This window comes from Salvelinus namaycush, chromosome 36, assembly GCF_016432855.1.
Source record: "Salvelinus namaycush isolate Seneca chromosome 36, SaNama_1.0, whole genome shotgun sequence".
Lineage (NCBI taxonomy): Eukaryota > Metazoa > Chordata > Actinopteri > Salmoniformes > Salmonidae > Salvelinus > Salvelinus namaycush.
Window position 1 is genome coordinate 20,861,401 of NC_052342.1, and position 26,977 is coordinate 20,888,377.

The following is a 26,977-nucleotide window of genomic DNA, read 5'->3' on the forward strand; positions in this document are numbered from 1 at the left end:
TTGTTATATTAACGTTGTTACACTGAAACATTTATTCAATCAACCTCTTTTTATTGCACGCGTATTAGTGGCTAGACGGGGGCACGGGTGATTCTGTGTCCCTACTCCCTTGTCTGTTTTCTACCCTGCTAACGGAAAGCTTCCATGTTGTCAAGGAAACACGAACATCAGCCAACCACACTGAGACAATTTGCGTCACGTGGCGTAGTTGAAGAGCCCGTATGCAGACAACATGGCGATAGACTGCCAATGCTCACAAAGTAGAAAGTAGCTCAAACGTATTAGCTTAATGTTTAGAGTTATGACCTGTATCATCTTGTCGAACACATTTAACGAATGGAATTATGACTACTAAAGATTATAGCGGGACGCTCGAGCCCCATGCAGCTGCGCGTAAGCACCCGAGACGGGAGGGCGACGACAGGGAGGAACTGCATGACAACGGGAATGATAGTGAATCAACATCATCAAGTTACTGTCAGTCCGACTACTCGGAGTAAGATAACCCTGTACATTATTGCTTGTTGCTTCCAAAGAGAAACCCTATTTTTGAGAGGGCTATGGTATTGAAGGGCTGCCTGACTGTTTGCAAAATACAAATCATATCAAATTGTATTGGTCACATACGCATGGTTAGCAGATGTTAATGCAAGTGTAGCGAAATGCTTGTGCTTCTAGTTCCGACAGTGCAGTAATATCTAACAAGTAATCTAACAATTCCCGAACAACTACCTAATACACACAAATCTAAATGGTTGAATGAGAATATGTACATATAAATATATGGATGAGCGATGGCCGAGCAGCGTAGGCAAGGTGCAATTGATGGTATAAAATACAGTAATACATATGATATGGGTAATGTAAGATATGTAAACATTATTAAAGTGGCATTGTTTAAAGTGACTAGTGATCCATTTATTAAAGTGGCCAGTGAGTGGGTCTCAATGTAGGCAGCAGCCTCTAAGAGTTGGTGATTGCTGTTTAGCAGTCTTATGGCCTTGAGATAGAAGCTGTTTTTCAGTGTCAAGGTTCCAGCTTTGATGCACCTGTACTGACCTCGCCTTCTGGGTGGTAGCGGTGTGAACAGTGGCTCGGGTGGTTGTTGTCCTTGATGATCTTTTTGGCCTTCCTGTGACATCGGGTGCTGTAGATGTCATTGTGGGTAGGTAGTTTGCCCCCGGTGATGTGTTGTGCAGACCGCATCACTCTCTGGAGAGCCTTGCGGTTGAGGACGGTGCAGTTGCCGTACCAGGTTGTGATACAGCCCGACAGGATGCTCTCGATTGTGCATCTGTAAAAGTTTGTCAGGGTTTTGGGTGACAAGCCAAATTTCTTCAGCCTCCACCACACTGTCTGTGTGGGTGGACCATTTCAGTTTGTCTGTGATGTGTACGCCGAGGAACATAACTTTCCACCTTCTCCACTGCTGTACCTTCGATGTAGATAGGGGGTGCTCCCTCTGCTGTTTCCTGAAGTCGTCAATCCTCTCCTTTGTTTTGTTGACATTAAGTGAGAGGTGTTTTCCTGACACCACACTCCGAGTGCCCTCACCACCTCCCTGTAGGCTGTCTCGTCGTTGTTGGTAATCAAGCCCACTACTGTTGTGTTGTCTGCAAATGTAACCGATGTGAAATGGCTATTTAGTTAACAGTGGTGCGCGCTAATAGCGTTTTAATCGGTGACGTCACTCGCTTTGAGACCTTGAAGTAGTGGTTCCCCTTCCTCTGCAAGGGCCGCGGCTTTTGTGGAGCGATGGGTAACGATGCTTCGTGGGTGACTGTTGTTGATGTGTGCAGAGGGTCCCTGGTTCGCGCCCGGGTCGGGGTGAGGGAACTGACTAAAGTTAAACTGTTACATTGATGCTGTTGACCCGGATCACTGGTTGCTGCGGAAAAGGAGGAGGTCGAAAGGGGGGTGAGTCTAACCGATGTGAAATGGCTATCTAGTTAGCGGTGGTGCGCGCTAATAGCCTTTCAATCGGTGACGTCACTTGCTCTGAGACCTTGAAGTAGTGGTTCCCCTTGCTCTGCAAGGGCCGCGGCTTTTGTGGAGCGATGGGTAACGATGCTTCGTGGGTGACTGTTGTTGATGTGTGCAGAGGGTCCCTGGTTTGCGCCCGGGTCGGGGCGAGGGGACGGACTAAAGTTAAACTGTTACACAAACTTGATGATTGAGTTGGAGGCGTGCAGGGAGTACAGTAGGGGGCTGAGCACGCACCCTTGTGTGGCCCCAGTGTTGAGGGACAGCGAAGTGGAGATGTTGTTTCCTACGTTCACCACCTGGGGGGCGGCCCGTCAGAATGTCCAGGACCCAATTGCACAGGCCGGGGTTGAGACCCAGGGCCTCCAGCTTGATGATGAGCTTGGAGGGTAATATGGTGTTGAATGCTGAGCTGTAGTCAATAAACAGCATTCTTACATAGGTATTCCTCTTGTCCAGATGGGATAGGGAAGGGTGCAGTGTGATGGCGATTGCATTGTCTGTGGACCTGTTGGGGCGGTATGCAAACTGAAGTGCTTCTAGTGTGGTTGGTAAGGTGGAGGTGATATGATCCTTGACTAGTCTCTCAAAGCACTTCATGATGACAGAAGTGAGTGCTATGGGGCGGTAGTCATTTAGTTCAGTTATCTTTGCCTTCTTGGGAACAGGAACAATGGTGGCCATCTTGAAGCATGTGGGGACTGCAGACTGGGATAGGGAATATGAATATGTCCGTAAACACACCAGCCAGCTGGTCTGCGCATGCTCTTAGGACACGGCTAGCGTTTAAATGTTTTACTCATGTCGGCCACAGAGAAGGGGGGGCAGTCCTTGTTTGCAACCTCAGCTGTCTAGCTGTCTAGTTATCGTTATCAGTTGCCACCTCAACTTTATAACTTGACAACCGAGGCAGCTCACTGGAAGCGACTTGACAGGTGAAGCAGGATGCACACCGACTGTAAAGTGGTCTAGAGGTGGCTTACTGGCTACTGTTATTCTTCACCAATGTGTGGACAGTGATCGATGCATGGCTTTGCAGTATCAACATCTGTTTCATTAAGCTCATGGCATACATTCTTATTATAAAGGCAAGGTAGGCCTTTGCTATGTTCACCTAACAAATTCTGTGTAGTGTATGGATTCTATGAGATTAGTTTATAATTATAATTTATTACATTTCTATAGCGCTTTCATAGAATCTCAATGTACTTCAAGAGCAAAAAACAAACAAGCAATATATCATGACAGATCAACCAATAGAGGCCAAGTCTTTGAAAGCTGCATGGTTGATGATGGTGATGGAGTCTGCTGTTGATCTTATAGCCACTGGACTTCTCTTCCACTCTGTGTAGCAGACACTTGATGCTTCATCAGGTCTGGGCGCCAGAAAGATCACCATTCACAGTTCAGAATAGTAGCCAGTTGTCCTCACTACGTGCCCTCTGCCTCAGCACTGCTGTAGTCCTCTATCTTACGCTTCAAGCGACTCTTGCAAACAAAAAGCTAGCCAAGCCAAAAAGTGCTAATTTGTCAGTCAATATGGAAATCCGGGGCTCAAAAACAGCAGATACTGTATATATACAATTAAAACTCTTATGTTATCAAAAACAAAAGAGCTGATTTCAAATTCTATAATTAAAAACACCTAAAAAATAACTAAATATGTAGCTACACTTTTACCGGAGCTCTGTGCTGAGGCTGCTACTAGGGCTCCATGGCAACTATATGTTATTATTTGTATGTTTTTATTGTTGTCTGGCCGTCTCATTGACTTGGCCATTGTTTGCCTCTAGTCTACCAATTCCAAGCAATCCAAATACAATCAGTTTAAATGTTGAGTTCACCGTATCCAACGAGCCTCTCAGAGTATGAGTACTGATGTAGGATCAGTTTAGCCTTTTAGGTCACCGTGAATAACATTATATGGACTGGTTGGGACCTGATCCTAGATTAGTACTCCTACTCTGAGATGTTTTGAGGATAATGGACCAGAGCTCTATCTGCACTGCTGCACTGGTATGGACAGATCATCAGTGTAGTTGCACTATTCCGGGCCTAGTATACTACTCTCCTCCTCTTTTCTATCAAAGTTTGGGGAAATGTATTTTTCCAGTTTGGAAACTTAACCTTCATAAATAATTATATGCTATTTACCATCCTTAGTGAATTTATGGATGTGTTTTCCAAGAGTCTACCAGAGGCAGCACAGCTTCATTTAGAGGGAGACCGACTGACAGAAAAAAATGCCTGGCAGAATTTTTTTGGTTTTCTTTTTTGCTGAGATAGGGAATTTTCTCCCTCGGGGCGGTGATGTGGGTTTCCCTTTTTCTCGTCTCTGCCTGTCTCAAAAAATGCAATTTCTAGTCTTTCTCCAGGCGTGTTGTTTTCTTTTCCCCCAAATGCCACACGATAAATTAGAACAGAAATGCACTCCACTGGGAATGAGTAAGAGAGAAGATTAGGGGATAATAAAACATCTTGTAAATGTAGTTGTTTTGAAGTATTATTAAATTAAAACAACAATGTATGTCATACAACTTTATACCTGTAGCCTACATGGTGGTTGTCCTCTTACAAATGTACCTTTCAGTCATCGCTCTCTCCTTGACTGGAGTTATTCACTGACCCAGAACACAATACAAGATGGGCTATCAGACTTTCTGTCTGTTTGACGGAGTTTCACTTGTTACACAGTAGTATAATTGTGTTACTAACCCGTTTGAATAGCATCATACAAGACTCATACAAGACTCATGTTTAGATGGGGATTGAAGTCGACAAGGGCTAATCTGACATACTGTGATGAAAGCCAATGTGCTCTAAATTGATTAGAATATATGCACTTTTAATCCTCAAGCGAGCCTTACGCCTCTACACTGTAGTTCTTGCCAAATTAACCTGACAATCCCTATCAGATGGGTTCACTGGGCAGGCAAACCATCACTTTTGACTCTGCTCTCAAACAGTTTCACTCAGTCTATGCTTTTTGTCTGTTCATTCCCAGCGACCTAGAGCCAGAATGGCTGGACGATGTCCAGAAGAACGGCGAGCTCTTTTACCTGGAGCTGAGCGAGGGCGAGGAGGAGGCGGCATTAGCTCAGGCTGCCGCCAATAACGGCCTCTCCACCAATCACGTGCACTTCAGCGAGAAGGAGGCGGAGATCATCAGTGAGGAGTGCAGGAAGTGTCCTGATGGCACTCCAACCAAAGGAGAGCCCAAGCTGAAAAGACTGGCCAGGATACTACGGAGGAAGAGGCGGCCATCCCAGCGGAGTGGGCCCGACGGAGGAGCCAAAGACTCGTCATCGCTTCCGACGTCCATCTTGAAAAACCAGGCGGGGCAGAGGGCGGGGCTGGTGGTCCAGCAGCAGCAGCTGAAGGAGGTGTGTGTCTACCTGAACCCCAAACGGCTGGGCAGCTGCTCCCCTCCTCCCCCGGAGAGAGGGGGTCTACTGGAGGCTCTGCTGGGGGTGGTGCATCGCCCGTCCTGGGGCCAAGGAGACCCTGCAGGGGGGAGGGGGGAGAGGATCACTGTCCACGGCCTGGTGCCCAACAGCCCCGCCATCAAGTGTGCACAGATACTGATCGGTGAGTGTTCAAAACCTCACTGTGGGGATGTCCGAAATGGTACCCTATTCCCTATATAGCCAACTGATTTTGACCATAATCGCCCTGGTCAAAAGTAGTGCTCTTTAAAGGGAATAAGGGTGCCATTTCAGACTCACCTAATGTGTCTGTCATATACACATTGCCAGACCTTTGGATGGGCACTGGCAGAAATCCCAGAAAGACATTTTTTATTGACATAATTGACATGATATTAAGTACTTATAAAATTGTGTTTTACAGCAAATCGTTTCTTTTGTGGAGACTGACGTCGACACAGTTGCTTTGGGCAGACCAAGGAATGCAAAGAAACTCCACATGAGTTAGTGTTTAAAGCCATGCCTTTCATGTAGCCTACCACTCCATGCTAAAACAATTAGCCTAGACTCGTTAAATACTTGATATAATTGAGGTGAAGTCTTTGTTAGGGAGATAGGAATGGATAGAGGTCTGCACAGGGGCAGGTGAAACTCCTTGATATACAAAAAGAAACAACAGCACGTTTGGCTATTTCTATATCCGTGGACTGTATCTCCAGACTGTGCTCCTCTACTAAAACCGTACTATTTGGAAAACAGATGACACAATACTTTTTCGCCGTACCAACCAAAGTTGTTAGGAATTCGACTTAGTGCAGCTCATTTAAAACAGGGCCGAAAAGATACACGCATACATGCAGTTGAAGTGGGAAGTTTACATGCACCTTAGCCAAATACATTTAAACTCAGATTTTCACAATTCTTGACATTTAATCCGAGTAAAAATTCCCTGTCTTTGGTCAGTTAGGATCACCACTTTATTTTAACAATGTGAAATGTCAGAATAATAGAACAGAGAATGATTTATTTCAGCTTTTATTTTTTCCATTACATTCCCAGTTGGTCAGAAGTTTACATACACTCAATTAGTATTTGGTAGCATTGCGTTTAAATTGTTTAACTTGGGTCAAACGTTTCGGGTAGCCTTCCACAAGCTTCCCACAATAAGTTGGTTGAATTTTGGCCCATTCCTCCTGACAGAGCTGATGTAACTGAGTCAGGTTTGTAGGCCTCCTTGCTCGCTCACGCTTTTTCAGTTCTGCCCACAAATTTTCTATAGGATTGAGGTCAGGGCTTTGTGATGGCCACTCCAATACCTTGACTTTGTTGTCCTTAAGCCATTTTGCCACAACTTTGGAAGTATGCTTGGGGTCATTGTCCATTTGGAAGACACATTTGTGACCAAGCTTTAACGTCCTGACTGATGTCTTGAGATGTTGCTTCAATATGGGGCGGCAGCGTAGCCTAGTGGTTAGAGCATTGGGCTAGTAACTGGAAAGGTTGCAAGTTCAAATCCCCGAGCTGACAAGGTACAAATCTGTCATTCTGCCCCTGAACAAGGCAGTTAACCCACTGTTCCTAGGCCGTCATTGAAAATAAGAATTTGTTCTTAACTGACTTGCCTAGTTAAATAAAAAGATATATAAAAAAATCCACATAATTTTCCTCCCTCATGATGCTATCTATTTTGTGAAGTGCACCAGTCCCTCCTGCAGCAAAGCACCCCCACAACATGATGCTGCCACCCCAGTGCATCACAGATGGGATGGTGTTGGTCATAATGGCCAAATTGTTCTATTTTTGATTCATCAGACCAGAGGACATTTCTCCAAAAAGTACGATCTTTGTCCCCATGTGCAGTTGCAAACCGTAGTCTGGCTTTTTTTATGGTAGTTTTGGAGCAGTGGCTTCTTCCTTGCTGAGCGGCCTTTCAGGTTATGTCGATATAGGACTCGTTTTACTGTGGATATAGATACTTTTGGACCTGTTTCCTCCAGAATCTTCACAAGGTCCTTTGCTGTTGTTTTGGGATTGATTTGGACTTTTCGCACCAAAGTACGTTCATCTCTAGGAGACAGAACGCGTCTCCTTTCTGAGCGGTATGATGGCTGCGTGGTCCCATGGTGTTTATACTTGCGTACTATTGTGTGTACAGATGAACGTGGTACCTTCAGGCGTTTCATAACAGAACATGGTCAAGATGTTCAAATGTTCATAAATGACCAGCATGGTCAAATAATAATAATCACAGTAGTTGTCGAGGGTGCAACAGGTCAGCACCTCAGGAGTAAATGTCAGCTGGCTTTTCATAGCCGATCATTGTGAGTATCTCTATCGCTCCTGCTGTATGTGAACTTCTGACCCACTGGAATTGTGATACAGTGAATTATAAGTGAAATAATCTGTCTGTAAACAATTGTTGGAAAAATTACTTGTGTCAAGCATAAAGTAGATGTCCTAACCGACTTGCCAAAACTATAGTTTGTTAAGACAAGAAATGTGTGGAGTGGTTTGAAAACGAGTTTTAATGACTCCAACGTAAGTGTATGTAAACTTCCGACTTCAACTGTACATTCATTTGTATAGCCTACAGTACGGACTCGATAGAGTACGTTTGCAGAAATATCACTATTGACGCTTATTTTTGCTATCTATGTCAACATGCTGCTGTTATGCATTGACTTCCTCCTCCTCTTCCTTAGGTGATGACCTAGTAGCAGTGGACGATGTGGATGTTACCACAGAGAACATTGAGAGGGTTCTCTCCTGCATTCCTGGGCCTACACAGGTGTGTATGTGTGTGTGTGTGTTTCCAAGACCACCCACCCCACTCATTACTGCCGTATTAAAAGAACAGTAGTTAGAGGGAAGTATGCACTGTTGTGTTTGAGGTAAATTTATTATTAGCTGTAATGCTGCTTTCACAATGCAAAAATATACCAAAGACCTTCAACAGATTAGATGTTTGTTGAGCTCTATTCACATGAATTGACCCTAGTGATCATGTATCTTTCTCAGCTCTTGGTTTTCTTCATGAATAGACCACATAAAACCTACACGTCTCTGTGTCCCAAATGGCACCTGGTGCCGATCAAAAGTATTGCCCTATGTAGGGATTAGGGTGCAATTTTAGGCGTGGCCTCTGCAACAGCCACCAAAGAAAGGGAAGTCCTCCACATGAACTCAATTAAAAACAAACACATTTTTTCAAACCACCACGTCTGCTCGAAAGTGTTAGAAGCTGGTTTCTACACACAAGGCAGAAACACACACACTAAGACGCAAGGTAGACACACATACAGACACGCAAGGCAGACCAAGAATGTGTGTCAGGATCATTCCACTGCCCCACACGTTAAGTGAGGGCTAGGATGTCACTGCAACATGTTGGCATAAACCCAATGGATGCTATACTGTAGCTCTGATCAAAGTCACACATTCATAAGGCTAGAATGCCTTGAGTTGGCCGAATTCAGAGCTGAGATAAGTGAGCTACATCATTAATTGACCTCAATGAGAGACGTGCTTGAAGTTTCAAGATAAAGTGTGTGGATCTGAAGTACGAATACCAGATACTTATCTTGCTCTGCACAATGAATTAATGAACCAAACCAAGCTAAATGTACAGTGCCTTCAGAAAGTATTCACACCCTTTGACTTTCTCCACATTTTGTTGTTACAGCCTGAGTTTAAAATTAATTAAATAGAGATGTTGTGTCACTGCCCTACACATGAATCACATTATTCAATAAATAAATGAACCAAACCCAGCTAAGTGTACAGTGCCGTCAGAAAGTATTCACACCCTTTGACTTTCTCCACATTTTGTTGTTACAGCCTGAGTTTAAAATATTGTGGTAAACCGTGGGGTGTTGGGTTGAGCGTGCAGAGATTGACACAGAGACGGGGAGGTTTTAGTCCGCAAAAACAACTTTAATAAGACAGAAAATAAACATAACAAAGAAAATCACTTAGGTTTGGCTCGGTCCTTCTCTACTGTGGCTTGGTGTCGGTCTCTCCCCGGTCTCTCTCGCGGTTTGCCACCGTGCTCCTTTTATTTGGCCTCCACGGCTGGTTGGCACTTTCCTCTAATTACCTCCACTTAGAGCTGTCTGTGTCACGGTGCCCAGCTCCCGTATTCCCAGCAGAGGGAGCCAACGTCGCCTCACCAACCTCCCCTCTATTACCATCCCCCAGGGTAGACCTCCTGGGATAGTCGGGCCTTTGTTAACCTGTCTCGCCCCCCGTTCCGCTAGCGGAACTCCTCCCACATTCCACTGAAAAGGCAGAGCGCGAAATTCAAAAAATATTTTTTTAGAAATATTTAACTTTCACACATTAACAAGTCCAATACAGCATTTGAAAGATAAACATCTTGTGAATCCAGCCAACATGTCCGATTTTTTAAATGTATTACAGCAAAAACACCACGTATATTTGTTAGCTCACCACCAAATACAAAAGAGGACAGACATTTTTCACAGCACCGGTAGCATGCAGGTAGCATGCACAAAGCCAACCTAACTAACCTAGAACCAACCTAACTAACCTAGAAACAACTCCCTCAGATGACAGTCCTATAACATGTTACACAATAAATATATGTTTTGTTCAAAAAATGTGCATATTTGAGCTATAAATCAGTTTTACATTACTGCTACCATCATAGCTACCATCATAGCTACAGTCAGAAATCGCACGGGAGTAGCCAGAGTAAATACAGACACCAACGTCAACTACCTAATTACTCATCATAAAACATTTCAGAAAAATATATGGTGGATAGCTAATGAAAGACAAAGATCTTGTGAATACAGCCAATATTTCCGATTTTTTTAAGTGTTTTACAGCGAAAACACAATATCGTTATATTAGCTTACTACAATAGCTAACGCACAGCAGCATTGAATCAAGGCAAACGGTAGCGATAGCACAGTTCGACAGATATATGAAATAGCATCCCAAATTGGGTCCTTATCTTTGTTGATCTTCCATCAGAATGTTGTACAAGGGGTCCTTTGTTCAGAACCGTCTTTGTTTGGATCCAGAACGAACTATTTCCCTCTTGAATTAGCAAGCACACTGGCCGTGCGGCGCTAACCTCTCCTTCTTGAACAAATTCCTCCGACGCATCACGTCTAAAGTCCCGAATAAATTTCAATAATATAATTAAACTATATTGAAAAAACATACTTTAGGATGATATTGTGACATGTATCAAATAAAATCGAAGCCGGAGATCATATTCACCTATAACGACGGTTTTCCAGGAGGCGATTCCAGGTCCAACTTCGCGCCTTCCAAAAAAATATAATGGCGGACTTCTCACTCCAAGAGGTTGTATTCAATCCCAGAACGAGATAATCAAGTCATTTCTGCTCTCACTTCCGCATGACACCCAGGGGAAGGTGTATGACGTGTTTCTACAGTCATAAGTGACATGCCCTTTTATAGACAAGCTCTTGAAGAGAGACCTCGCTTTTGGAAATCTCACTTCCGGATAGGAAATGGGCTGTAAAAAGAGTTCTGTTTCACTTAGAGAAATAATTCAAACGGTTTTAGAAACTAGAGAGTGTTTTCTATCCAATAGTAATAATAATATGCATATTGTACGAGCAAGAATTGAGTACGAGGCCGTTTAAATTGGATACGATTTTCCCCAAAAGTGAAAACTGCACCCCCTATAGTCTGTGGGGAGAAGCTATTGCGGCAAAGTTAGGTACAAATCTACTGTAGTACCCTGCTAACCCCAGGAATGACTTCACCTGCCTCTTGGTTTGGGGGACCGGCTATCCCCTAATGGCAGCAATCTTTCTTTCTTTCTTGGGGTTTCACATTTCCGCTCCCGATCTGATAGCCCAGGTACTCCACCTCGGTGTAGCCCAGCTTGCACTTGTGGGGGTTCGCGGTCAGACCTGCATCCCTTAGCGCATCCAGCACGGCCTGTAACCTACAAAGATGTTACTCCCAACTGTCACTGTGCACAATTATGTCTTCCAGATAAGCAGCGGCGTACTCACTGTGCGGCTGCAGGACGCGGTCCATGAGTCGCAGAAAGGTCGCTGGTGCCCCGTGGAGCCCGGAAGGCAGAACTCGGTAGTGGTATAGCCCCCCCGGGATGAAGGCAGTCTTCTCCCGGGAGACCGCTGCCAGTGGCACCTGCCAGTACCCCTTCGTCAGGTCCAAGGTGCTGACGTATCTCGCTATCCCCAAGCGGTCGATCAGTTCGTCCATCCGGGGCATGGGGTAGGCATCGAACTTACTGACCTCGTTCAGGCTGCGGAAGTCATTACAGAAGCGGGCGGTTCCGTCCGGTTTCGGAACCAGCACTATGGGGCTAGACCACTCACTGTGTGACTCCTCCAGTACCCCCATTTCTAGCATTGTCGCCACTTCCCGCTGGACCGCCACCCTCTGGGCTTCTGGTATCTGGAATGGCCGTTTACGCACTTTTTCTCCTGGATGGGTGTGAATATGATGTTCCACGAGATCCGTGCGCCCCGGCACCTCGGAGAACACGGCTGTATTCCGCTGGACCAACTCTCTGAGCTCTTGTCGTTGGGTCGGGCTGAGGTCTTCCCCCATTGCAACTTCGACCGAGGGCGGGCCCTGCTGTGGCCGGGTCCATGTTACGCACAGCGCCTCGCGTCCGTGCCATTTCTTCAGTAAATTCAGCTGGAGGGGTTTTCTCCACCCCGGTTGGCGGACCTTATAGTTGACGTCGCCTACCCGCTCAACAATGTCGTAGGGCTCATGCCACGTAGCCAGGAATTTACTCTCTGTTGTAGGGATCATCACCAAGACCTTCTCACCTGGTTGGAACTCTCGTGGTTGGGCCCCCCGGTTGTAGACACGCTCCTGGGTACGTTGCGCCTGGGCCATGTGCTCTCTCACCACTGGCCAAATCACCGTCATCCTCTCCCTCATCTCCTCCACATGTTCTACTACACTGCGAAGGGGGGTCGGCTGCTATTCCCAGATCTCCTTGGCTAGGTCCAGCAGCCTGCGGGGCAGACGGCCATACAGGAGCTCAAAGGTGGAGAACCCCGTGGATGCTTGGGGTACCTCGTGCACTGAAAACATCAGGTGGGGCAGCAGCTGGTCCCAGTTCCTCCCGTCTCTCTCGGTGACCTTCAGCATCTGTTTTTGGGTCTTGTTGAAGCGTTCCACCAGCCCGGCCGTTTGTGGATGGTACACACTGGTCCTCACCTGTTTTATTCGTAACAGATTGCAGACATCTTTCATCACCCGAGACATGAACGCGGTGCCCTGGTCCATCAGGATTTCCCGCGGAATACCCACCCGACTAAATAAATGGAAGGGCTCCCGTGCGATACCTTTTGTTGCTGCCGTGCGTAGCGGGATTGCCTCAGGATACCGGGTGGCGTAATCCACGATGACCAGGATGTATTGATGTCCCCTCGCGGTCTTCACTAACAGACCCACCAGATCCATTTCCACCCGCTCGAATGGCACTCCTATAATGGGCAAAGGAACCAAAGGGTTTCGATAATGCACCTTCGGAGCTGTGATCTGGCACTCCAGGCAACTATGGCAGTAGTCCTCCATGGCACGCTTGACTTCGGGCCAGTGGAACCGGTTCCCGATCCGCTCCCTGGTTTTCTCCATCCCCAGGTGTGCCCCAAGCAGGTGGGTGTAGGCAAGCTGCAACACAGTCCTAACATACTGGCTGGGTATGAGTAACAAGTCTTGTCTCCCCATTATGCTTTACTACCTGATACAATAAATGATGCTTGATTGCGAAGTGGGGGTAGCGCCAATCACTTACCCCAGGTAGTATGCCATCCACCGCAATCACCTGGCCCCTAGCGTTCTGGAGATTGGGGTCTTCTAACTGGGCCATCCCGAACTGACCCGTGAGGATTCCAGTGTCAGGAGGTCCATCTAGGGCCTCCACCTCCATAAAGGGAAGCCTGAGGTCTTCCTCGCATGGTGGCTCGCTTGCCGAAGCGGGGTCATCTCCCTCCTCCAGGTCCGACTCAGGCCCAGTGGACACATCTCGTGGCGGGGGTTGGGTTGCACAGTCTTTTCTTCCCACCTCCCGTGCTCGCCTCCCCTGGTCCCTCCTCCACAGGGCCTGGAAGAGAGGGCAGTCTCGACCGAGGAGAATGGACACGGGTAGGTTAGGGACAGCTCCCACGCACATCTGGCACTCCCCCGTTGTGGTGGTTATCCTCACTGGCACCGTTGGGTACCTCTGTCACCTCCTCGTCCACCGGTTCCTCCTTCCCCTCTCGTGTGAGCCACAGCGGGTGGGCCAGGGTCACCATGCTGCCGGAGTCCAGCAGAGCGCTGGTGTCGATGCCATTGATTCGTACAGGAACCATCGGAGGGGCCGTCTCGGTGTGCGCCCAACAGGAGGTGACGTAACTTGCCATCCGGGTTACCCCAGAGCTGGGGGATGCGGAGGGCATGGCCTCCTCCCGGCCGGGACAGTGCCACGCGAGGTGCCCCGGCTCAGCGCACTTATAGCAGCGTCTCTGATCTGGGTCCAGCAGCAGCAGCCGCCGCGGTCGGTTTGGGTCACCCTCCCGCTTCACAGCCTCTGCTGGTTCCGTCCGGGCCCCCTTCAGCCCCTCGCCTCTCTCTGTGTTGTTCGTCCCCCTCGCCGCATCTCCTCTCTGCTCGGGCCCCTCTCAGCAGGTCCTGGGTGTTCTGGTGAATTTCCACCGCAGTCAGCAATTCCTTCAGGCTCTGGGGGTTCTGCATGCTCACCGTCTTCTTCATCTTGTATGGCAGGGCCCGAAGGTATTTATCCAGGACGAGCTTGTCGAGCATTGGGAAGGATCGGTATTTCCGTCAGTAGCCAGCCCTTGGTCAGGTGCACCAGGTTGCTCATCTGAGCATGGGTGGAAAGGGTGGGGTCAAAGGCCCAGTTGTGGACCAGTTGTGCACGGCTTGGAAGATTGAACCCGTAACGGCTCAGTATCTCCCGTTTGAGTCCCTCATAATTTGAGGCCTGGTCAGTGTTCGAATCAAAGTAGGCCTTCTGGGCCTTCCCAGAGAGGTAGGGTGCCAACAGGCTAGCCCACTTGGGCTTGGGCCATCCTTCCCTCTGGGCCGTCCTCTCGAAGGTGCACAAATACGACTCCACGTCATCTTCCTCCCTTAACGGCTACCAGTCTGCGGTTTTGTTGGGGCTGCTCCTCCAGTGCTTGCTCCTGGAGAGCCTGTTGCTTCTGCTGGCTGAGGATGAACTGAGCCACCAGCTCCTCCATGGTAATCTCCGTACGCTCGACCCCACGGCACCCAAAGCTACTGAGATACCCGCATTCTCCACCATATGTGGTAAACCGTGCAGTGTTGGGTTGAGCGTGCAGAGATTGACAGAGAGACAGGGAGGTTTTAGTCGGCAAAAACAACTTTACTAAGACAGAAAATAAACATAAAGAAAATCACTTAGGTTTGGCTCAGTCCTTCTCTACTGTGGCTTGGTGTCGGTCTCTCCCCGTTCTCTCTCGCGGTTTGCCACCGTGCTCCTTTTATTTGGCCTCCACGGCTGGTTGGCACTTTCCTCTAATTACCTCCACTTAGAGCTGTCCGTGTCGGGGTGCCCAGCTCCCGTATTCCCAGCAGAGGGAGCCAACGTCGCCTCACGTACCTCCCCTCTATTACCATCTCCCGGGGTAGACCTCCTGGGATAACACAATATATTAAAACAAGATTTTGTGTCACTGGTCTACACACAATACCCAATAATGTCAAAGTGGAATTATATTTTTTGAAATGTTAACAAATTATTTAAAAATTAAAAGCTGAAATGTCTTCAGTCAATAAGTATTCAACCCCTTTGTTATGGCAAGCCTAAATAAGTTCAGGAGTAAAAATGTGCTTAACAAGTCACATAATAAGTGGCATGGACTCATTCTGTGTGCAATAATAGTGTTTAACATGATTTTTGAATGACAAAAAAAAGCAGACATTGAATATCCCTTTGAGCATGGTGAAGTTATTAATTCCACTTTGGATGATGTATCAATACACCTAGTCACTACAAAGATAAAGGCGTCCTTCCTAACTCAGTTGCCGGAGAGGAAGGAAACTGTTCAGGGATTTGACCATGAGGCCAATGGTGACTTTAAAACAGTTACAGAGTTTAATGGCTGTGATAGGAGAATACAGAGGATGGATCAACAACATTGTAGTCAGTCCACAATATTAACTTAAATGACAGCGTGAAAAGAAGGAAGCATGTAGAGAATATTTTTTTTTCCAAAACATGAATCTTGTTTGCAATAAGGCACTAAAGTAAAACTGCAAAATATGTGGCAAAGAAATTTACTTTATGTCCTGAATACAAAGTGTTATGTCTGGGGCAAATACAACACAACACAACACTGAGTACCACTATTCATATTTTACTAAAGTAAAACTGCAAAATATGTGGCAAAGAAATTTACTTTATGTCCTGAATACAAAGTGTTATGTCTGGGGCAAATACAACACAACACAACACTGAGTACCACTATTCATATTTTCAAGCATGGTGGTGGCTGCATCAAGTTATGGGTATGCTTGTCATCGGCAAGGACTAGCGAGTTTTTTGGTATGAAAATAAATGGAATACAGCTAAGCACACGCAAAATCTCAGAGGAAAACCTGGTTCAGTCTGCTTTCCAACAGACACTGGGAGACAAATTCACCTTTCAGCAGGACATTAACCTGAAACACAAGGCCAAATATACACTAGAGTTGCTTACCAAGACGTCATTGAATGTACCTGAGTAGCCTAGTTACAGTTTTGACTTAAATCGGCTTGAAAATCTATGGCAAGGCTTGAAAATGGCTGTCTATTAATGGTCAACAACCAGCTTGACAGAGCTTGAAGAATACATTTATTTTTTTAGGTGAAAATATTGTACAATCCAGGTCTGCAAAGCTCTTAGAGACCTTCCCAGAAAGACTCACAGCTGTAATCGCTGCCAAAGGTGATTCTAGCATGTATTGACTCAGCTTGATTAGATAAGTATTCAACCACCTATGTTAGTGTTTTATTTTTCATAAATTATAACATTTGTAAAGAAAATTATCTTCCGCTTTGTCATTACAGAGTATTTTGTGTAGATTGTTGACAAAAAAAGGACAATTAAATCAATTTTAATCCCACCTTGTTACACAACAAAATGTGGAAAAAGTCTAGTTGTGAATACTTTCTGAAGGCGCTGTATCTACAATCTCTGTGTGTGACTGTTTTAGGAATTTTATGTTTGTCCATATTTAATTGGCTCCCTTGATCAAGAAAGATGTCTTTGTCTCTGTAAATCCATTGTAGGAGGAATGGTTGAGTAGAATGGCGCTCACCACATAGGAACGGTGGGTTAACTGCCTCGTTCAGGGGCAGAACGACAGATTTTTACCTTGTCAGCTCGGGGGATTCAATCTTGCAACCTTATAGTTAACTAGTCCAACGCTCTAACCACCTGATTACATTGCACTCCACGAGGAGCCTGCCTGTTACGCGAATGCAGTAGAAGCCAAGGTAAGTTGCTAGCTAGCATTAAACTTATCTTATAAAAAACAATCAATCAATCATAATCACTAGTTAATTAACTACACATGGTTGATGATATTACTAGTTTATCTAGCATGTCCTGCGTTGCATATAATCGATGCGGTGCGTATCGTTGCTCCAATGTGTACCTAACCATAAACATCAATGCCTTTCACAAAATCAATACACAGAAGTATATATTTTTAAACCTGCATATTTAGCTAAAAGAAATCCAGGTTAGCAGGCAATATTAACCAGGTGAAATTGTGTCACTTCTCTTGCGTTCATTGCACGCAGAGTCAGTGTACATGCAACAGTTTGGGCCGCCTAATTTGCCAGAATTTTACGTAATTATGACATAACATTGAAGGTTGTGTAATGTAACAGGAATATTTAGACTTATGGATGCCACCCGTTAGATAAAATACGGAACTGTTCCGTATTTCACTGAAAGAATAAATGTCTTGTTTTCGAGATGATAGTTTCCGGATTCGACCATATTAATGACCTAAGGCTCGTATTTCTGTGTGTTATTATGTTATAACTAAGTCTATGATTTGATAGAGCAGTCTGACTGAGCGGTGGTAGGCAGTAGCAGGCTCGGAGGCATTCATTCAAACAGCACTTTCCTGCGTTTTGCCAGAGGCTCTTCGCTGTGCTTCAAGCCTATCAACTCCTGAGATTAGGCTGGTGTAACCGATGTGAAATGGCTAGCTAGTTAGCGGGGTGCGCGCTAATAGCGTTTCAAACTTCACTCGCTCTGAGACTTGGAGTAGTTATTCCCCTTGCTCTGCATGGGTAACGCTGCTTCGAGGGTGGCTGTGTCACGATCTTTCAAGATCGAACCCAGAAGCAGACCAGGACAAGGAGCGTAGGAAGAAGGTGAGTATTTATTTACAATTAAATGTGAAAAGGTAGATATATCCAGATGGCGTAGCGGGCAGCGGTGGTGAATAGATGAGGGGAAAAAGGTGAATCCAATGTAGTAGTAGAATCCTCTGTCAACCAGGCGGGAATGGAGTGAATGATCCAGGTGAGTAACTGAAGGCAAAACAAACGGAGGTAAGTTCAAGGCAAGCAATACGTAAATGAAAACAACAAAACAAATACTATCCAACTGGAGTCTGGTACTCAGGCACAACATACTGTTCATGGCTAACGATCCGGCAGGGAATGGAAGTCAGGTCAGAGCTTTTGAAGGGAAGAGATGATGATCAGGACAGGTGTGCAGATTACTGATGGGAAACAGGTGCGGGTGAACATCAATCTCCCAACGAGCTAATTCGCCCGGCAACCAGACAGGGTGCGTTCCAGGACACCTGAAACACACTCCAGGACAGACACACAGGCAAACCCAGACTCAGGAAGCGGGATTCGTGACAGGCTGTTGTCGTTGTGTTCCTGGTTCGAGCCCAGGTAGGAGCGAGGAGAGGGATGGAAGCTATACTGTTACACTGGCAAAAAAAAAAAAAAAAAAAATGCCTATAAGAACATCCAATAGTCAAAGGTTTATGAAATACAAATGGTATAGAGAGAAATATTCCTATAATAACTACAACCTAAAACTTCTTACCTGGGAATATTGAAGACTCATGTTAAAAGGAACCACCAGCTTTCATATGTTCTCATGTTCTGAGCAAGGAACTTAAACGTTAGCTTTCTTACATGACACATATTGCACTTTTACTTTCTTCTCCAACACTTTGTTTTTGCATAATTTAAACCAAATTGAACATGTTTCATTATTTATTTGAGGCAAAATTTATTTTATTGATGTATTATATTAAGTTAAAATAAGTGTTCATTCAGTATTGTTGTAATTGTCATTATTACGAATAATGACAATTATTCGAACGAATTGCAAAAATCTCTGAAGTTGGAGACTTTTATCTCCCTCAACAACTTTAAACATCTGCTATCTGAGCAGCTAACTGATCGCTGCAGCTGTACATAGTCCATCGGTATATAGCCCACCCAATTTACCTACCTCATCCCCATATTGTTTTTATTTATTTACTTTTCTGCTCTTTTGCACACCAGTATCTCTACTTGCACATGATCATCTGATGATTTATCCACCCCAGTGTTAATCTGCTAAATTGTAATTATTCGCTCCTATGGCCTATTTATTGCCTACCTCCTCATGCCTTTTGCACACATTGTATATAGATTCTCTTTTTTTTCTTTTTTTCCCCTACTATGTTATTGACTTGTTTATTGTTTACTCCATGTGTAACTTTGTGTTGTTGTCTGTTCACACTGCTATGCTTTATCTTGGCCAGGTCGCAGTTGCAAATGAGAACTTGTTCTCAACTGGCCTACCTGGTTAAATAAAGGTGAAATAAAAAAATAAAATTACAAATATTTTTTTTTTAAATCGTCCGATTAATCGGTATCGACTTTTTTTGGTCATCCAATAATCGTTATCGGCATTGAAAAATCATAATCGGTCGACCTCTAATATAGTAGGTAACAATCTCCACTTTTTTACGTGAGGAAAACTGTCCAATTCTGAGAAATGGTGCTTTGATCGCCATTCAGGAAACCGCTCAAGCTTTTTGCTCATTCGTCTCCTCACACAGTCAAAACAGGGCCTCCAAGAAGTAGGAATTTGTAAATGACAGAGTGTCTGGGGAGTGATGGCGTTTACAAAGAGAGAGGGAGACAGAGGTAGAGAGAGCGAGAGAAGCCAGACTGCGGCGGGGGTTGTTTTGGATAACCACAGGAAAACGACCATTACGCTGTGGCCACTGAGAGAACAGCTGATTAGAAGACTCGGCCAGATAGAAAATTACACTGTAGAGAAGAGAGGAAGAGAATAGATGAGAGGAGAAGAGAGGAGAAAAAACAACAAGGCCTCTCGTCGGTCCGTCGTGGCTTAGGACGGAGCTACTGTAGAACTGGCATACTCCGAGGAAACTTCAACTTTGGTGGTGGTTCTCTCTGTGTGTGTTTTGTCTGTGTGTGTGGCTACATGCGCGGCTGGCCAGCTGTATGTATGTTGGCACTTTTGCATGTGTGAACGTCTGCCCTCCCAGGTAGAGCATGGTAGACAGTAGCTATTACATGGGCGTAGCAGCAGTTTGTATAAAGGTTTGGACCACCATGCCCTCTGCCTACCCTCATAGTAAAGTATCACTGATGATACTATACTATTCTGTCTCTCTCTATCAATTACATTCAAAGGGCTTTATTGGCATGGGAAACATACGTTTACATTGCCACAGCAAGTGAAATAGACAATAAATAAAAGGGAATTATACAATCAGAAATGAATAGTAAACATTACTCACAAAAGTTTCAAAAGAATAGAGACATTTCAAATGTTATATTATTGGCTATGTACAGTGTTGTAACAATGTGCAAATACAGTGCCTTCGGAAAGTATTCATACCCCATGACTTTTCCACATTTTGTTACGTTAGACTTATTCTAAAATTTAATAAATAAATAAAATCCTCATCAATCTACACACGATACCCCATAATGGCAAAGCAAAAACAGGTTTTTAGAATTTTTTTGCAAATGTATTAAAACTAAAAAACAGAAATACCTTATTTACATAAGTATTCAGACCCCTTGCTATAAGACTCAAATTGGAGCTCAGGAGCATCCTGTTTCCATTGATCATCCAGATCTGGGGAAGGGTGCTCAAAAAAAAACTGCAGCGTTGAAGGTCCCCAAGAACACAGTGGCCTCCATAGTTCTTAAATGGAAGAAGTTTGGAACCACCAAGATTCTTCCTGGAGCTGGCCGCCCTGGCCAAACTGAGCAATCAGAAGAGCTTTGGTCAGGGAGGTGACGAAGAATCCGATGGTCACTCTTAACAGAGCTCTAGAGTTCCTCTGTGGAGATGGGAGAACCTTCCAGAAGGTCAACCATCTCTGCAGCACTCCACCAGTCAGGCCTTTATGTTAGTGGCCAGACGGAAGCCACTCCTCTGTAAAAGGCACATGACAGCCTGCTTGGAGAAATTGCCAAAAGGCACCTAAAGACTCTCAAACCATGAGAAACAAGATTCTCTGGTCTTATGAAACCAAGATTGAACTCTTTGTCCTGAATGCCAAGCGTCACATCTTTTAGGAAACCTGGCACCATCCCTACGGTGAAGCATGGTGTTGGCAGCATCATGCTGTGGGGATGTTTTTCAGGGGCAGGGACTGGGGGACTAGTCAGGATCGAGGCAAAGATGAATGGAGCAAAGTACAGAGATCCTTGATGAAAACCTGCTCCAGAGCGCTCGGGACCTCAGACTGAGGCAAAGGTTCACCTTTCTACAGGACAATAACCTTAAGCACACAGCCAAGACGATGCAGGAGTGGCTTCGGGACAAGTCTCTGAATGTCCTTCAGTGGCCCAGCCAGAGCCCGGACTTGAACCCGATCGAACATACTACTGCAACTCGCTGTTGGCTGGGCTCCCTGCCTGTGCCATTAAACCCCTACAACTCATCCAGAACGCCGCAGCCCGTCTGGTGTTCAACCTTCCCAAGTTCTCTCACGTCACCCCGCTCCTCCGCTCTCTCCACTGGCTTCCAGTTGAAGCTCGCATCCGCTACAAGACCATGGTGCTTGCCTACGGAGCTGTGAGGGGAACGGCACCTCCGTACCTTCAGGCTCTGATCAGGCCCTACACCCAAACAAGGGCACTGCGTTCATCCACCTCTGGCCTGCTCGCCTCCCTACCTCTGAGGAAGTACAGCTCCCGCTCAGCCCAGTCAAAACTGTTCGCTGCTCTGGCACCCCAATGGTGGAACAAACTCCCTTACGACGCCAGGTCAGCGGAGTCAATCACCACCTTCCGGAAACACCTGAAACACCACCTCTTTAAGGAATACCTAGGATAGGATAAAGTAATCCTTCTAACCCCCCCCCCCCTTAAAAGAGTTAGATGCACTATTGTAAAGTGGTTGTTCCACTGGATATCATAAGGTGAATGCACCAACTTGTAAGTCGCTCTGGATAAGAGCGTCTGCTAAATGACTTAAATGTAAATGTAAATGTACATATCTGGAGAGACCTGGAAATAGTTGTGCAGCAATGTTCCCCAGCGAACCTGACAAAGCTTGAGAGGATCTGCAGAGAAGAATGGGAGAAACTCCCCAAATACAGGTGTGACAAGCTTGTAGCATCATACCCAAGAAGACTCAATGCTGTAATCACTGCCAAACGTGCTTCAACAAAGTACTGAGTAAAGGGTCTGAATACTTGTGAATTGATTTTTCCGTTTTTTATTTTAAATATTTTAGCAAAACATTTTAAAACCTGTTTTTGCTTTGTCATTATGGGGTATTGTGTGTACAGTCGTGTCCAAAAGTTTTGAGAATGACACAAATATTAATTTTCACAAAGTTTGCTGCTTCAGTGTCTTTAGATATTTTTGTCAGATGTTACTATGGAATACTGAGGTATAATTACAAGCATTTCATAAGTGTCAAAGGCTTTTATTGACAATTACATGAAGTTGATGCAAAGAGTCAATATTTGCAGTGTTGACCCTTCTTTTTCAAAACCTCTGCAATCCGCCCTGGCATGCTGTCAATTAACTTATGGGCCACATCCTGACTGATGGCAGCCCATTCTTGCATAATCAATGCTTGGAGTTTGTCAGAATTTGTGGGTTTTTGTTTGTCCACCCGCCTCTTAAGGATTGACCACAAGTTCTCAATGGGATTAAGGTCTGGGGAGTTTCCTGGCCATGGACCCAAAATATCGATGTTTTGTTCCCCGAGCCACTTAGTTATCACTTTTGCCTTATGGCAAGGTGCTCCATCATGCTGGAAAATACATTGTACGTCACCAAACTGTGTTGGTACCATTCTTTATTCATGAATGTTTTCTTAGGCAAAATTTTGAGTGAGCCCACTCCCTTGGCTGAGAAGCAACCCCACACATGAATGGTCTCAGGATGCTTTACTGTTGGCATGACACAGGACTGATGGTAGCGCTCACCTTGTCTTCTCCGGACAAGCTTTTTTCCGGATACACCAAACAATCAGAAAGGGGATTCATCAAAGAAAATGACTTTACCCCAGTCCTCAGCAGTCCAATCCCTGTACCTTTTGCAGAATATCAGTCTGTCCCTGATGTTTTTCCTGGAGGCCATCCTCCAAAAGTCTTCACCTCACTGTGCGTGCAGATGCACTCACACCTGCCTGCTCTCATTTTTGAGAAAGCTCTGTACTGGTGGTGCCCCGATCCCTCAGCTAAATCAACTTTAGGAGATGCCCTGGCGCTTGCTGGACTTTCTTGGGCACCCTGAAGCCTTCTTCACAACAATTGAACCACTCTCCTTGAAGTTCTTGATGATCCAATAAATGGTTGATTTAGGTGCAATCTTACTGGCAGCAATATCCTTGCCTGTGAAGCCATTTTTGTGCAAAGCAATGATGACAGCATGTGTTTCCTTGCAGGTAACCATGGTTGACAGAGGAAGAACAATGATTCCAAGCACCACCCTCATTTTGAAGCTTCCAGTCTAGTATTCGAACTCAATCAGCATGACCAAGTGATCTCCAGCCCTGTCCTCGTCAACACTCACACCTGTGTTAACGAGAGAATCACTGACATGATGTCAGCTGGTCCTTTTGTGGCAGGCCTGAAATGCAGTGGAAATGTTTTTTGGGGATTCAGATAATTTGCATGGCAAAGAGGGACTTTGCAATTCATCTGATCACTCTTCATAACATTCTGGAGTATATGCAAATTGCCATCATACATACTGAGGCAGCAGACTTTGAAAATGTATATTTGTGTCATTCTCAAAACTTTTGGCCACGACTGTAGATTGATGAGGGGAAAAACTATTTAATACATTTTTCGAATAAGGCTATATCATAACAAAATGTGGAAAAAAGTCAAGGTGTCTGAATCCTTTCTGAAGGCACTGGAGTTGAAGTATGAAAGAGAATAAATAGACAGATAAATGTAGGTTGTATTTACAATGGTGTTTGTGCTCCACTGGTTTCTTGTGGCACAGGTCACAAATCTTGCTGCTGAGGTGGCACACTGATAGTTCACCTAATAGATATGGGAGTTGATCAACATGTGATTCTTTGTGAGTGTGTGTGTAATCTGAGGGAAATATGTGTGTCTATTATGGTCATACATTTGGCAGGTGGTTGGAAAGTGCGGTTCGGTTTCCACCTTGTTTTGTGGGCAGTGGCCATATAGCCTGTCTGAGAGCCAGATCTGCCTATGGCAGCCTCTTTCAATAGCAAGGCCATGCTCACTGAGTCTGTACTAGAGGTCGACCGATTATGATTTTTCAACGTCGATACCGATTATTGGAGGACAAAAAAAGCCGATACCGATTAATGGGCCGATTTAAAAAAAAAAAAATATATATATATATATATCATACACACACACACATTTTTGTAATAATGACAATTGCAACAATACTGAATGAACAATGAACACTTTTATTTTAACTTAATATAATACATAAATAAAGTAAATTTAGTCTCAAATAACATGAGAACATATGTTAAAATGAACCACCAGCTTTCATGGGTCTTCAATATTCCCAGTTAAGAAGTTTTAGGTTGTAGTGCAGAAAGCAGAGCTTGTCTGCATGGTCCCCTGTCAGTCTGCTCCTCCGCGAAACACAGACCTTATTTGAAGTAGATCAAGACATTCTCTATGGAAGACATGAACGGTAAAATAACGAAGGAACCCCTTTCAAGTTCAGCCGCAAGTTATTACAGGAATTATAACGCGTCGACTATTTCTCTCTAAACCATATACCTTTGACTAATCCGGAAACTATCACCTCGAAAACAAAACGTTTATTCCGTTCCGTATTTTATCTAACGGGTGGCATCCATGAGTCTAAATATTCCTGTTACATTGCACAACCTTCAATGTGATGTCATAATTACGTAAAATTCTGGCAAATTAGTTCGCAAAGAGCCAGGCGGCCCAAACTGTTGCATATACCCTGACTCTGCGTGCAATGAACGCAAGAGAAATGACACAATTTCACCTGGTTAATATTGCCTGCTAACCTGGATTTCTTTTAGCTAAATATGCAGTTTTAAAAATATATACTTGTGTATTGATTTTAAGAAAGGCATTGATGTTTATGGTTAAGTACACATTGGAGCAATGACAGTCAGTTTTTTATAAGATAAGTTTAATGCTAGCTAGCAACTTAGCTTACTGCATTCGCGTAACAGGCAGGCTCCTCGTGGAGTGCAATGTAATTAGGTGTTAGAGCATTGGACTAGTTAACTGTAAGGTTGCAAGAATGGATCCCCCGAGCTGACAAGGTTAAAAATCTGTCGTTCTGCCCCCGAGGCAGAACATTCCTAGGCCGTCATTGAAAATAAGAATGTGTTCTTAACTGACTTGCCTAGTTAAATAAAGATTAAATAAAGGTGTAAAAATAAAATAAATAAATAAATAATATTAATCTGCAAATCGGCGCCCAAAAATTCCGATTGTTATGAAAACTTGAAATCGGCCCTAATTAATCGGCCATTCCGATTAATCGGTCGACCTCTAGTCTGTACATAGTCAAAGCTTTTCAATGTTTGGGTCAGTCACAGTGATCAGGTATTCCGCTACTGTGTACTCTGTGTTTAGGGCCAAATAACATTTGTTAATTCTTTCCAATGTGTCAAGTAATTACCTTTTTGTTTTCTCATGATTTGGTTGGTTCTAATTGTGTTCCTGTCCTGGGGCTTTGTGGGGTCTGTTAGTGTTAATGAACAGAGCTCCCATACCAGCTGGCTAAAGGGACTCTTCTCTAGGTTCATCTCTCTGTAGGTGATGGCTTTGTTATTGAAGGTTGGAGAATCACTTCCTTTTAGATGCTTGTAGAATTGAATTGCTTTTTTCTGGATTTTGATCATTAGTGGGAATCATCATCCTAATTCTCCTCTACATGCATTATTATTTACGTTGTACACAAGGATGTTTTTGCAGAATTCTGCATGCAGTCTCTCAATTTGGTGGTTGTCCCATTTTGTGAATTCCTAGTTGGTAAGTGGACCCCGGACGTCAGCAATGGGTTCTATAACTGATTCAAGTATTTTTTGCCAGATCTTAATTGGGATGTAAAATGTTATGTTCCTTTTGATGGCATAGAAGGCCCTCTCAGATCGTTCACAGCTTTGTGGAATTTACCTGTGGTGCTGATGTTTAGGCCGAGGTAGGTATAGTTGTTTGAGTGCTCTAGGGAAACAGAGTCTAGGTGGAATTTGTATTTGTGGTCCTGGCAACTGGAGCTTTTTTGGAACACCATTATTTTTGGCTTACTGAGATTTACTGTCAGGGCCCAGGTCTGACATAATCTGTGCAGAAGATCTAGGTGCTGCTGTAGGCCCTCCTTGGTTGGGGACAGAAGCACCATATCATCAGCAAACAGTAGACATTTGACTTCATGGTGCACAAGACACGTCTGATTCGCACCTGATTCCGTTGTGGGATGGTACAGTTCATCACTCTAAAATGTGATACTGAATTTATAAATGGTTATATTATGTAAAGATAATGGTGCAACACTAATAAATCAAATATTATTTTATAACAAATGCGCTTTCTCCCGCGTTGGATACAGTCGCTGTCTGCGGTTCTGGAACAATCTTCAGTGCGCTGTAGAATTGGCACCTTTCCCTATGTTGCTATCCTGTTTGGGCTAGGCATCCCGCTGGCGGGACAACTTCCGTTGAAACTGGAGGGCGTGCAATTCAAATAAATAATCATAAACATTATGGATATTAAACATTTAGGTACATACAAGTGTCTTATATCGGTTGAAAGCTTAAATTCTTGTTAATTTAACTGCACTGTCCGATTTACAGTAGCTATTACAGCGAAAGCATGCCATGCGATTGTTTGAGGACGGCGCCCCATATCAAAATATTTTTCCACCAACACAGGTTTCATAAATTCACAAATAGCGATTAAATATTCACTTACTTTTTGAAAATGTTCCTCTGATTTGTCATCCAAATGGTCCCAGCTATAACATGTAGTGTCGTTTCGTTAGATAAAATCCTTCTTTATATCCCAAAAAGTCTGTTTAGTTGGCGCCATCGATTTGAGTAATC

General features: G+C 44.5%; 1 protein-coding gene across 1 annotated transcript in view; it reads left to right on the forward strand.

The window, feature by feature from the left end:
• The first annotated feature begins 239 nt into the window (after positions 1-239).
• LOC120030401 (protein inturned-like) overlaps positions 240-26,977 on the forward strand; it is a 50,880-nt gene continuing 24,142 nt past the window's right edge. Inside the window, exons 1-3 of the mRNA XM_038975792.1 lie at positions 240-496; positions 4,988-5,571; positions 8,111-8,196. Coding sequence (XP_038831720.1) covers positions 345-496; positions 4,988-5,571; positions 8,111-8,196 — 822 coding nt within the window. The 5' untranslated portion in view covers positions 240-344. The remainder of the gene's footprint in view (positions 497-4,987; positions 5,572-8,110; positions 8,197-26,977) is intronic.